Source organism: Saccopteryx leptura, chromosome 2, assembly GCF_036850995.1.
Source record: "Saccopteryx leptura isolate mSacLep1 chromosome 2, mSacLep1_pri_phased_curated, whole genome shotgun sequence".
NCBI classification, from domain to species: domain Eukaryota; kingdom Metazoa; phylum Chordata; class Mammalia; order Chiroptera; family Emballonuridae; genus Saccopteryx; species Saccopteryx leptura.
In genome coordinates this window covers 354,211,138-354,224,828 of record NC_089504.1, presented here as the reverse complement: position 1 = coordinate 354,224,828, position 13,691 = coordinate 354,211,138, and the positions used below count along the sequence as shown (strand labels likewise).

The 13,691-nt window shown below is 44.1% G+C and overlaps 1 protein-coding gene and 2 pseudogenes across 4 annotated transcripts in view; 2 read left to right on the top strand and 1 right to left on the bottom strand.

The window, feature by feature from the left end:
* STXBP4 (syntaxin binding protein 4) overlaps window positions 1-13,691 on the bottom strand; it is a 175,778-nt gene extending 162,087 nt beyond the window's left edge. For 2 of the 4 annotated variants that reach the window (XM_066364616.1, XM_066364620.1), the window contains exons 1-3: window positions 13,595-13,669; window positions 1,733-1,809; window positions 715-845 (exon numbers count right to left, since the gene is read on the bottom strand). In XM_066364616.1, the coding sequence (XP_066220713.1) occupies window positions 715-785 (71 nt within the window). In that variant the 5' untranslated portion in view covers window positions 786-845; window positions 1,733-1,809; window positions 13,595-13,669. Of the gene's footprint in view, window positions 1-714; window positions 846-1,732; window positions 1,810-12,048; window positions 12,060-13,594 lie in introns of those variants that run through there. The other 2 variants (XM_066364617.1, XM_066364618.1) reach the window with 2 other exon arrangements.
* LOC136392365 (vacuolar protein sorting-associated protein 29 pseudogene) lies at window positions 3,378-6,828 on the top strand (annotated as a pseudogene).
* LOC136392364 (Y-box-binding protein 3 pseudogene) lies at window positions 7,166-12,497 on the top strand (annotated as a pseudogene).

The window sequence follows — 13,691 nt, the reverse complement described above, 5'->3', positions numbered from 1 at the left end:
AGTCCTATGACTCTTTTTTATGGGCTTGAGTGGCACTAAGGACAGTAGTTTAGAAAAGCTCTGTGCTGTCCCAGAGAGTCAAGCTGTTCAGCACCAAGACGTGAAGTTCTTTGCACACCACACAGCCAGGCTGCCTAGTGTCCCGTGGAGACTGTGCCTTTCCAGTGCCCCCAGGAGGAAGCGTCACAGAAAGACCCTGAGCTTAGCTGGCCTGACACCCTTCTCCACAGAAGACCCGTAAACCTGAGTCAAAGAGCTGGAATACACCTGTTGGCTCTGTAAGCAAGAGTAGATGTCCAATGCATAGTCGAATCTTGTACAGAATAAGTCGCTTTGAGAAAAACAACACCACATAACTATGTATGTACATACACACACACACATGTATATAACATTTATGTATATGTATATTTACTTATTTATGCAAAAGGAAGCATAGAGAAACATCCCAAGAATAACAATGACTATCTGTGGGAGGAATGAAGGCTCCAGTGAAGGACAAGGGTGGAAGCAGAACAGATACTGTTGCAGACCTCGTCATATAGAAAAGAGAATGCAGAATTAGAAAGATTACTAATCAACTTCTTCTTATTGCTGTCCTAGACCACAGGTTGTTAGCTGCATAAAACTTTCCACCAGTCATTCATTCATTAATAGTCTACGTATTTCAAGCTATGACAGTTCGAAACGTACTGAACTGAATTTATCACTCACTTTTCAATCGGACCTGCGGGCACTATAGCAGATGTGATTTCATTCATGGTTTCACCCCAGGAGCCTTGCATTTAACAGCTGTGCCAATGAAAACCTTGATGAAGAGTCTACAAATTCTTCTTTTCCTACGACTGGGGAAATAGAAAACAAACTCGTGTTTTAGAACAGTCAAATTTGCTTCAAACTTTGCATATAAACATGACATACACTTTGCACATAAACAACATGTGACTGTATATAGATGTTAGATGTATTCTGTTTGGGGCTATGTCATTTAGTCATTGCTCATAGTGTCTGCGAAATGTAAAGAGAGTTCTGTAGATAGACAGATAAAGGTATACTAATATGACTATATCATTATCAACATCTATATCTATAAGAAACCTGCATTTTCTCCCAGAACTGAAGAATACAGGTAAGCTTTGGTAACTATTATAGCTTCCACCGTTAGCAAGCTTAAGAAGCACATAATGAAAGACTAAGAGAAATGTCTCTGTGAGGACAGGCCAGGATGTTTACAGTCAGAATGTCTGCAAAATAATTATACAATTCGCATGACCAGGTGGTGGCGCAGTGTATAAAGTGTTGGCCTAGGATGCTGAGGACCCAGGTTCAAAACCCTGAGGTCACTGGCTTGAGTATGGGCTCATCCAGCTTGAGCACAGGGTCACTGGCTTGAGCGTGGGGTCATAGACATGACCCCATGGTTGCTGGCTTGAGCCCAGAGGTCACTGGCTTGAAGCTCAAGGTCATTGGCTTGAGCAAGGGGTCACTGGCTCAGCTGGAGCCCACCTACTTCCTTCACCCTTGTCAAGGCACATATGAGAAAGCAATCAATGAACAACTAAAGTGCTACAACTACCAGTTGATGCTTCTCATCTCTCCTTTCCTGTCTGTCTGTTCCTATCTGTCCTCCTGTCTCTCTGTCTCTCTCTTGCAAAATAATAATAATAATAATAATAATAATAATAATAACACCATACACTGTTGAAGAAAATAGAAATTCCTATTGTCTTACCAACTATCTCGAGGGACCTCCTACAGATCCTAGATTACTCAGACTCATATTACTCCGCAAGCTTCTTCAATATTCTCCTATCAAAAGAAAAAAATTACTTTAATGTCTCTTATAGCTCCACTGTGCAAATTAGAATAGTGGTTACATTTAATTAAAAAAAACAATATCTGAATAGAGACTTACCACCTCTGCATAAGAAATATGAATAAAATATACAAACTTAAAGCTAAAAAAATATTAGGGTCATTTAGGACAACCCTCTTATTAAAGAAATGAGTAGCCAGAGTCACAGAGATTGTATCCTTGCCCCACACAAACAAGAGATAGTCAATGGTTGTTTTCCCAGCTGGAATTCTGGCTGCAGGACCTGGCATGTGCACCTTGACATCAGATACACCTGGGTTCCAATTTGACTGCTAGGCTTTTCCGAACCTGGTTCTTCATAGGTATAGTAGGCAATAGTGATGGTTTTCCAAATGAATATACATGTCAAGACTTACCAGATTGTTTCATTTTAAATGTGTTGTAAATCAATTATATCTTAATAAAGTCAAACTTTTTTATTTTGTTTTTTAGCAAGAGACAGACAGGGACCGGACCGACAGACAGGAAGGGAAAGAGATGAAAGCATCAACTCCCAGTTGCATCACTTTAGCTGGGTTTTTTTTTTTTTTTTGTATTTTCCTGAAGCTGGAAACGGGGAGAGACAGTCAGACTCCTGCATGCGCCCGACCGGGATCCACCCCGCACGCCCACCAGGGGCAACGCTCTGCCCACCAGGGGGCAACGCTCTGCCCACCAGGGGGCGATGCTCTGTCCCTCCGGGGCGTCGCTCTGCCGCGACCAGAGTCACTCTAGCGCCTGGGGCAGAGGCCAAGGAGCCATCCCCAGCGCCCGGGCCATCTTTGCTCCAATGGAGGCTTGGCTGCGGGAGGGGAAGAGAGAGACAGAGAGGAAGGAGGGGTGGGGGTGGAGAAGCAAATGGGCGCTTCTCCTATGTGCCCTGGCCGGGAATCGAACCCGGGTCCCCCGCACGCCAGGCCGACGCTCTACCGCTGAGCCAACCGGCCAGGGCACTTTAGCTGTTTATTGATTGCTTCTCACAAGTGCCTTGCCCCGGGGACTCAGGCTGAGCCAGTGGGCCCTTGCACAAGACAGAGACTTTGGACTCGAGCCAGCAGCCTTTGGGCTCAGGCCAGCAACCATGGGCTCATGTCTAGGATCCCACACTCCAGCTAGTGACCCTGAGCTCAAGCTGGTGAGCTGGCACTCAAGCCAGTGACATCGAGGTTTCAAACTTAGGTCTTCAGCATCACAGGCTGATGCTCTATCCACAGCACCACTGCCTGGTCAAGGCAATAAAATCGAATTTTTAAAAAATCTGATTTTCAGTTAAAAATGGCAGCCTGACCTCGGCTTATATCTGTGTACCCTCAAAAAAGCCCACTAAAATGAGAATGAAGGGTTACAAACAGTATAAACTCACAATGCGAATGAATAACTGGAAGAATTAATTCCAGAATTTAATGTTAATTTCACCTGTAATTGTTCAGCTTAAAAAGAAAAAGAAAAAAAACCAACTTTGGAATTCTCCTTGCCCCTGCTTTTATATTTGAAAGCGCACTGGGCGGAGCCCAGTGACAGGATGTTGGTGTTGGTATCAGGAGACCTGCACATCCCATACAGCTGCAAGAGTTTGCTGGCTAAGTTCAAATCCTGCTGTTACCAGGAGAGCCAGCTCATTCTCTGCACTGGCAAGCTTTGCACCAAAGAGAGTTTAACTAGCTCAAGCCTCTGGCCGGTAACGTTCAGATTCTGAGAGAAGACTTTGATAAGAATCTGAATTATCCCAAGCAGAAAGTCATGACTGCTGGGCAGATCAAAATTGGTCTGATCCATGGACATCAGATTATTCCGTGGGGAGATATAGCCAGCCTAGCCCTGTTGCAGGACACATTTGAACCATCTGAGCATGAAAATAAATTCTATACTAACCCAGGTCCTGCCAGGATCATATAATGCCTTGGAAACCAACAGGTTTTCTTCCCTTGTGTTGATGGATATTCAGTTTTCTACAGTTGTCACTTATGTGTATTAGATAATTACAGATGACCTCCAAGTAGAACCAATAGAATATCGAAAATCTTCAAGCCAGCCCTGTCTTGATATTTCTGTTGAGGTTTTTTTTTTTTTCTTTAAAAATTTTTTTTAATGTTTAAGAGCCACAAAATTGTATCACTTTTATAATATTTTGCAGTAACATACATTGTCTTCTGTTAATACAGTGTTCTAAGCTTCTTGTAAACTATAAGAATTTATAAAGTATATGATTTCTATAAAAAAAACAAAGTCTACCACACAGTAAATGGTCATATGTTAAAAAACAATTCATCCTTGTAAATACCTTTAAAGTTGATATTTGAAACTTTTTTGCAAAAGTAACGCATGAGGAAAAAGAATCTGAACTTTCTTGTGTGCATTTTTCTCTTCTCCTGTAGTCAAGTTACCTTTCATTAAGAAAAGAAAAGAGAAAAGAAAAGGAAAAAGAAAGAATCCTACTTCAGGGCCTGAGCTGTGGTGGCGCAGTGGGATAAAGCCTCGACCTGGAACACTGAGGTTGCCAGTTCGAAACCTTGGGCTTGCCTGGTCAAGGCACATATGGGAGTTGATGCTTCCTGCTCCTCCCCCTTCTCTCTCTCTCTCTCTCTCTCTATCTCTCTCTCTCCCCTCTCTCTAAAAATCAATCAATAAATAAAAAATTAAAAAAAACCTTCTCCTTAAAAAAAAAAAAAGAATCCTGCTTCAGGAAGAGCACTGGTCTGGAAGTTCAGGTGTCCGAGTCCGAGTTCCATTTCCACTGCCCAGTAGCCACGTGACTTTCAGTGGCCATGCAGCGACTCTGCTGCCCAGTTTCTTTCTTTCTTTCTTTCTTTCTTTCTTTCTTTCTTTCTTTCTTTCTTTCTTTCTTTCTTTCTTTCTTTCTTTCTTTCTTTCTTTCTTTCTTTCTTTCTTTCTTTCTTTCTTTCTTTCTTTCTTTCTTTCTTTCTTTCTTTCTTTCTTTCTTTCTTTCTTTCTTTCTTTCTTTCTTTCTTTCTTTCTTTCTTTCTTTCTTTCTTTCTTTCTTTCTTTCTTTCTTTCTTTCTTTCTTTCTTTCTTTCTTTCTTTCTTTCTTTCTTTCTTTCTTTCTTTCTTTCTTTCTTTCTTTCTTTCTTTCTTTCTTTCTTTCTTTCTTTCTTTCTTTCTTTCTTTCTTTCTTTCTTTCTTTCTTTCTTTCTTTCTTTCTTTCTTTTCTTTTCTTTTCTTTTCTTTTCTTTTCTTTTTTGTATTTTTCTAAAGTTGGAAACAGGGAGGCAGTCAGACAGACTCCCGCATGCGCCCGACCGGGATCCACCCGGCATGCCCACCAGGGGGCGATGCTCCGCCCATCTGGAGTGTTGCTCTGCTGCAACCAGAGCCATTCTAGCGCCTGAGGCAGAGGCCACAGAGCCATCCCCAGCACCCGGGCCAACTTTGCTCTAGTGGAGCCTTGGCTGTGGGAGGGGAAGAGAGAGACAGAGGGGAAGGAGAGGGGGAGGGGTGGAGAAGCAGATGGGTGCTTCTCCTGTGTGCCCTGGCCGGGAATCGAACCTGGGACTCCTGCACGCCAGGCTGACGCTCTACCACTGAACCAACCGGCCAGGGCCTTGCCCAGTTTCTTCATGTGTAGAATGACAAGGTCATTCATAAAATGGCGTGGAAAGGTTCTTTCGGCTCTATAGATCAAAAAATTCTATTCCGGGTTTATTAAATTACAAGTTCCCCAGTTTTTTGTTTTTTGTTTTTTTTTTTATTTTGTGACGAGAGGATTTTCTCTTTAAATATCTTTTTAAAACCTCTAAGATCAGTCTACTCCATGAATGGAATGAGGTGGCCTACTATCAGGTCATCAGGGAGGAATCTGAGGGGAAAAAGAGTACTTGTGCAGTGACATTTCACATTAAGGGAGGAGTAGGGCATGCTGGTGTTGGTAACCAGTTGATCATCTGTGTGGATTCTGTGGCTGATTAGTTAGAAACACCTCCTATTTATAGATTCACTGGAAGTAATATTAAAAATGTAAATATTGCTTGTTGTAAAGCTAGACATATAGATTCAGAATTATACTTGAAAAGACAAAAAAACCAGGTCTTTAGAAATTGGTAATTTGCCTGACCAGGCGGTGGTGCAGTGGATAGAGTGTCAGACCGGGATGTGGAGGACCCAGGTTCGAAACCCAGAGGTTGTCAGCTTGAGCGCAGGCTCATCTGGCTCGAGCGCAGGGTCACAGGCTTGAGTGTGGGATCATAGACATGACCCCATGGTCACTGGCTTGAAGCTCAAGGTCGCTGGCGTGAGCCCAAGGTCACAGGATTAAGCAAGGGGTCACTCGCTCTGCTGCAGCCCCCCAGTCAAGGCACATATGAGAGAGCAATCAATGAACAACTAAGGAGACTAAGGAGCCACAGTGAAGAATTGATGCTTCCCATCTCTCTGCTTTCTTGTCTGTCCCTATCTGTCCCTCTCACACAAAAAAAGAAATCGGTGATTTGAACACTTCATAATATCAAAAATTCTTCCAGATAGCATTAGCTATTTATATGATGCTACAATTGTTGAAGAACACTGGCAAAAATCAGGAATAACTCACTTCCCTGTACTATACTTCACTTAATTGATCTTTTCTTTCCCCCATTGATTTGAGAGGGGGTGTGGGTAGAGGTGGAGAGAGAGCATCCACTGGCTGTTCCACTTGGCTGTGCACTCATTGGATGCCTCTCCGACATGCCCTGACCGAGAATGGAACCCATGACCTCAGCATGCAGGGACAGCACTCTATCCAAGGAGCACTCTATCCAAGGAGCCGCCTAGCCAGGACCCTTAATTGATCTATTTTAAATGACATTCAAGTTTCAGGAAATCAAGATATAAGAGATCAAAGGATCCTTTTACCACATTGTTTTATGTTTTTTTTAAACTTTGCTTTATTCTGTACCCAAAGGCAATTTTCTCGCTACTTGTGCATTTTTTCCTTTCAGGAATCTAAACAGTTCAAGAATGCTGCTCCCCTGTCTTGTTGATGGAAACATAGCATCTGGCCGTAACACACAGCCCCACCCTGTGGAAATACCAGAAAGTTTCAAAGGAGTCCGAGGCTACTTGAAACACGAGATCTTCCTCAGAGCAACAGCTCACGGCTCTAAGAAGTTTCCTTACTGTCTGTCTGACTCCTCTCTGCTTGCCACATTCATGCATTCGCCCAGCAGACATTTACTCAGCACGGGCATGTGTTATTACAACTGAACAATCTGAGGTCCTTGCTTTTACAGTATTCCCATTCTAGTGTTGGGAGAAAAACAATAAAAAAAAAAAAGGGAACTAGCAAAATGAAATAACTTCTAGATACCAACAGGTGATATGATCAAATATGATTGGACAGAGGAGTGCCAATTTAGATTGACTAGTGGTGTTTCAGCCAAGCTCCAAATAGTAGGTCAGCCAGGAGAAAACCTGAGGGACAAAGTATTCTAGGAAGAGAAAAGGCCTCAAGGCAGCAAAATAAATGTGGGAATTTTTTTTTAATTTTTTTTTTAGTGAAAGGAGGAGAGACAGAGAGACTCCCACATGTGCCCCGACAGGGATCCACCTGGCAAGCCCACTAGGGGGCAATGCTCTGCCCATCTGGGGCCATTGCTCCCACAGCAACAGAGCCATGGCTGCGGGAGGGAGGGAAGGAGGGAGGGAGGGAGGGAGGGAGGGAGAGAGAGAGAGAGAAGGGGGAGGGCTGGAGAAGTAGATGGTCACTTCTCCTGTGTACTCTGACCAAAAATCAAACTGGGGACATCCACATGCTGGGCTGATGCCCTACCACTGAGTAAACCGGCCAGGGCCTAAATCTGGGATCTTTACAGACAGAAAGAAGTGTGGCCAGGGCATGGTGAATGCAAGCAGAGATAGACTGGAGATGAAGGTGGAGAAGTAGGCAGGGTCCAGATTAACGAGGGTCTTATGGGTCATGGAAAGGAGTTTGGATTTTTGCTTCATCTTATTGCATACAACCTTACCTCCTCAGGAGACCTGAATTTGCCTTTTTATTCCTTCCCATTAACCTCTGTTTATTCCATACAAGTTGTCTGTGCTTTAGCCAGAATTACATCAGAATATCAATCAGCCTGACCAGGTGGTGGCGCAATGGATAAAGTGTCGGACTGGGATGCAGAGGACCCAGGTTCAAGACCCCAATGTCACCAGCTTGAGCGTGGGCTCCTCTGGGTTAAGCAAAGCTCATCAGCTTGGACCCAAGGTCACTGGCTTGAGCAAGGGGTCACTCGGTCTGCTGAAGGCCCACGGTCAAGGCACATATGAGAAAGCAATTAATGAACAACTAAGGTGTCGCAATGAAAAACTGATGATTGATGCTTCTCATCTCTCTCCGTTCCTGTCTGTCTGTCCTTATCTATCCCTCTCTCTGACTCTCTATCTCTGTAAAAAAAAAAAAGAAGAAAAAAAAAAGAATATCAATCAGTTCATTTAGGATATAATATGTATATTGAGGCCAGTACAAAAGGAAAATACAAGGCCCCCTGTTTTAAAGAAAAACATTATTCCAAGATGCTGACAACAGAGCATTAAACCACTTTGTACTGGGTCCAACTAAGCCAGGGGCCCTTTTTAAAACAGAGCCTTGTACAGCTGCATAGGTCATACTCCCATGAAGCTGACTTTGATCTTGATAAACGTTAATTGAAAAAAAATAAATGCCTTCTACTGAGGAATGAATTCTGTTTTCATTTTATCTTATCTATCCGTCATATAAACTTATCCAAAATCTTTTAACTGGAGTAGACCCTGAGACATGTGGCTTAAAGGAAGATGCCGGGAATTACAAACTAGGCTGTCAAGACTTACGGAGGCTCCTTCAAGCTGTCAGGGTGAACTAATTTAATTGGGAAACAAGGATGGTCTAGCCTAGTCTCAAACAAATTATACTTAACTTGTTCTTACTATTTATTCAAATGCATGGCTCTTCCTCTTTTCAGTACAGAGAAAATAGTGTAATGTATTGCTATCAAATAAACAGCTATTTGTACGGCGAGATTGTTAAGTATTTCATACTGTCATGTGAACCCAGTAACTTTATTAGACAGTTCAGAAATACAGCTCAGTGACTAATGTACAAAGATTTAAAGTGCAATTTCCTTAATTTATACTATCCATTTAAAATGCAAAAAATAATCAGAAACCTAATTTAAAAAATATCACATCTTTTTAATCCTTAAGTCTTCAAAAAGTCTGAAAAACAATAATCAGATAAGAAAAGATTGTGTGGCTATCAAAATTTCTTTTTTCTTTCTTTTCCACCTTCATCATTTTGCATTCCCATCCCAAAAGTGATTTGTATTAAAACAAACAAAAAACCTATTTTACCTACGATGTAAAATTAGACACAGCTAACTAGAAAGAGTTCACAGGGCTAATTATTTACTGCAGAAGAATGACATTACAAATTAAAGGTGTCAAGTTGTAAATCTCAGTCTGGCCTCTGATATTTTAAGTTTGTAACCAACACCGGTAAGGGCAGAACTGGGTTGGACTAGCCTTGGCTTGGTTGGGGTGCTCCCATTCCATTATTTAGCATTAATTATCATAATGATTTATGCATTATCACGAGCAGACTCAGACACACAGAAATTGCAGCCAACACTTTATTACTATCAAGATTACTGTACTTTGGAAAGAAATCGTTTCACTCACAATTACAAAACACAATAAAAAAGCAGAACCCAAGACGAAGACACTGTGACTGACATTTATATGTACTACTGACTACCTTTACTACATGAAAGGGTTGCCTAGACTAGACAGATGTTGGAGGCAATGTACTCTTGCTCTCAGTGACAGTAACATTTGCATGGAGTTTGAGTCTATGCTGTCAGCAATTTAAAATATGACAGATCTTGTCCTGTAAGAGCTGACAATCTGGAATAAGAACTAAGGGAGACAGAGATGAACAGGATTTTCAAACATTCTCATGGAAACAACACAAATAAACGTGTAGAATCATAGAATCTTGAGATTTGTGTGCCAGAGGAGAAAAGAGTCAGAAGGTGCTTGGATTTTATTGGCCTTCTGATCACAAGTTAATGAATTACTCACTCAAGGTAACCATCGTCAGTCACCTGGACTAGTGCAAGTGCCTACTTCCATTTTTGCCCCGCCCCCTTCCCTTTAATCCATTCTCTACCACATAAACAAGAAAAATGTGGATCAGATCGTATCACTTGTATGCTTCAAATTCACCAACAGCTTCCTATTAATTTTAGAATAAAACCCAAACCCTTGGACACGCTTAAAAGGCTCTGTTATCACTGGGCCCCTGCACACGTGCTTTGACCCGGATTCCTACCACTTTCCTCCCTGCTCTCTGTGCTCGGAACACACTGGCAGCCTTTTTTTATTTCTAATTAATTTTAATGGGGTGACATTAATAAATCAGGGTACATATGTTCAGAGAAAACATCTCCAGGTTATTTTGACATTTAATTATGTTGCATACCCATCACCCAAAGTCAAATTGTCTTCTGTTACCTTCTATCTAGTTTTCTTTGTGCCCCTCCCCTCCCCCCTCTCCTCCCTGCCCCCCTACAAATGACCCACATATATATGAAAAGATGCTCATCTTCATTAGATGAGCATCTTTTCATATATTATTATGAAAGATGATATTAGAGAGATGCAAATTAAAACTACAATGAGATACCACCTCACACCTGTTAGATTAGCTATTATCAACAAGACAGGTAATAGCAAGTGTTGGAGAGGCTGTGGAGAAAAAGGAACCCTCATCCACTGTTGGTGGGAATGTAAAGTAATACAACCATTATGGAAGAAAGTATGATAGTTTCTCAAAAAACTAAAAATAGAACTACCATATGACCCAGCAATCCCTCTACTGGCTTCCTTTTTGTTCAATGTATCTGGCTCATTCTTGCCTCTGGGCTTTTGCAGGGCTGGGAATTGTCATTGTATAGATAGTTCTTAATCATCATTTAGGACTAGGCTTCAATGTCACATCTTCAGTTAGACTTGACTTTACACCTCCTTCTTTTGATCATTTAAAAGCACACTGTTATCATCGAAGAGGGCAGCCCCAGAGCTCGAGCCTCCTCCGCGGCGAGACCCCACCCGGCCGTCCCGCTGCGGGAGGCGCCGCGACATCCGCACCGGCCTCCGCGATAGCAAACCCGGCCGCCGCGACCACCAGCCGCGCTCGCCTCTGATCAATCGCCGCCGCGGTGCCCGAGACAGAGCAAAGGAGGCGGGAGGAGCGGGGCGGCCGAGGCGGCGGCCACCTCCATCACCCTGCCGCACGCTCCGGGGCAGGCGGCCGCCGCGGTCCCCCAGGACCCTGCAGCCAAGCGCCCCGTGGGCGGCGGCGCGACCCAGGCCCGGGCCCCAGCGCCGCCGCCCGGGTCACCGGAAGTCCCCGGGGCCCCTGGCCCCGCCCCCGCAGCCCCCGCGGGCTGGGAAGACGCGGAGAACGCCGTTCTCGCCACCGGAGTCCTAGGCACTGTCAACTGGTTCCAAGGCAGATAAGGGTACGGATTTATAAATCGAAATGACACCCAAGAGCATGTGTTTGTACATCAGACTGCCATCAAGACCACCACCCACGGAAATATCTGCACGGGGCGGGAGATGGGGAAGCGGCAGCGTCTGATGCGGGTGGAGGAGAGGAGGGAGACGGAGCAGCCAGCGTGACCGCCCCAGCCCGAGGCCCCGTGGACGGGAGCCGCTACGCTGCCTACCAGCGCCCTTACAGACGTGGCTACTACAGCACACGCCAGACACCTCCCCGCAGAGCTGGTGAGATTGGAGAGATGAAGGATGGGGTCCCAGAGGGAGCTCAACTCCAGGGACCGGGTCGTCGAAATCCAACTAATCTTTCACGGTACCGCAGGGGACCTCCTCGCCCACGACCTGCCGCAGCTGCAGGAGAGGCGGACATACAGAGAATCAACAAGAGGCCAGTGGTCCAAACCAGCCATCAGCTCGCCTTGGTGGATACCGGCGCCCCTACAACTATTGGTGTCATCCCCTTCCTCCTAATGTCCCTTCACAAGATGGCAAAGAGACCAAGGCAGGGGAAGCCCCGTGGAAGAGCCCTGCCCTGGACACCCAACAGAGAGAGCAGTGCTGAGTGTAACACCTGGCTCCTCAGGCCCCTTCACCACCGGCAGGTGACCTACATGATTAATGACCATTCCAACAAGAAAGCAAAAAGCAGACCACGACCTTACCAACACCAAAGGCACATCCAAGCAAGAAAGTGGAAGACTTGAATCCCCAAGATGTAGACATTGGAAAGTTTACGATTATTGTTGTTGAAAAAAGTATAAAAAGATAATGTCAGTCAACTTTTCCAGCAAGTTTTCCAGGAATGCCTGCACAGAAGACAAGAGAGTAACCTCCCTTTTCAGCAACCACTAGGTAGTTTTGTTTTTTGTTTTTTCCTGTTTTGGTCATATTAATTGAAATATGAAATATTCATACCACATGGGGAGAACCCCAACCCAGGAAATCGGAACTCTATAGTAAATGCCTTTTTTCCCTCATTTTGGATGCTGGTGCTACAGTTCCAAGTGTCATGATTTAAAAAGAAATTTTATGCCCTTCTTACTTCTTGGATGAAGGGAGGATAACATTTTGGTTTTCTTAGGTGGCTCTCTTTGAAAATGTGCAGCATGAAGTTCCTTAAAATAAAAATTTTACTCTTGAAAGAAAAAAAAAATCACACTATTTTATTCCATTGTCTTCACTGTACAGATTCTTAGTGAAATTCCCTTATTTACGTACCTATTATTTGATTATATTCTGAGCTATCAGAAGAAAGTACTCGCCATTACAGAAGTGATCTGTTTTGACCTTTCTCTGTCCTGTAGCTCCGGTACGTTGAACAAGGTCTGGCCCACAGTATGAGTGAGATAAAAGAAATGTTGAATATCTTAAAATCATGTCACTTCTCAGGCAGCTCTGGCCATCAGAAAGAAAGCCTAACATTTACTAATTTCTGACTATGTCTCAGGCACTGTGAAACTCACTTTACATGCATATTCTGACTATTATAACTCTCATTTTATAAATAAGGTCAAGTCTCAGAGAGATCAAATAACTGGCCTAACCTCTGAATCTGATCGCTTAACCATTACTTAAACGTTCCTAGGAGGATGCTTCCTTCCATTGCAGCAAAATCGGCTCTGCGTTCCCCCCGCACCCCCTGCCCCGATCCTAGTTTGTCCTAGGGGATGACTGAAGAAGACTCCTACATCCCCAACACGTGTCCTTTCCAAAATGAACATGCCCATTTCCTCCAGTCCTCCCTTAAGTGGTCCTCATATCCTGGTCACTCTCCTCGAAACAAACTTCCGATTGAAAGCGAATCTCCCGCTCCGCAAGCGGTGATTTTCACCGGGCAAGTAGTTAAGGGGTATCAGAGCCGTGGAAGCCGATTCCCAGGGGCTGAGAAAATGCACAGGTGAGTGTTCAAGTGCGCTGCGATTAGTTAGCAGAGGAAAGTTTCCTAGGACAGGTGGAGCTCAGATCTAGGGCAATAAGTAGCAGGCGGGCAGCCAGAGTACCCCAGGTACAAGGACCGCGGGACAACGGCCGCTGGGGGCCGCTAGGTCGAGACAAAGGCTGATGGAGTTCAGGAAGATCAGGGACACAAACCCAAGTGATGACGAATGCACGCCGAGAAATGAAAGGCTTTTTCCTAAAAGTAAGCTAAGTAGGTACCGAAGGGAAGCAAAGTGGGAGGAACAGTCCTGAAGCAAAACGCGAACTTACCCGTAACCTGGCAACCCGGCCGCCGTAGCTCGACTTCAAGCGTAGCCTCCCGAAAGAGCCTGGTAGCCAAGGTAGCGACAGGCTCAACTCAGATATC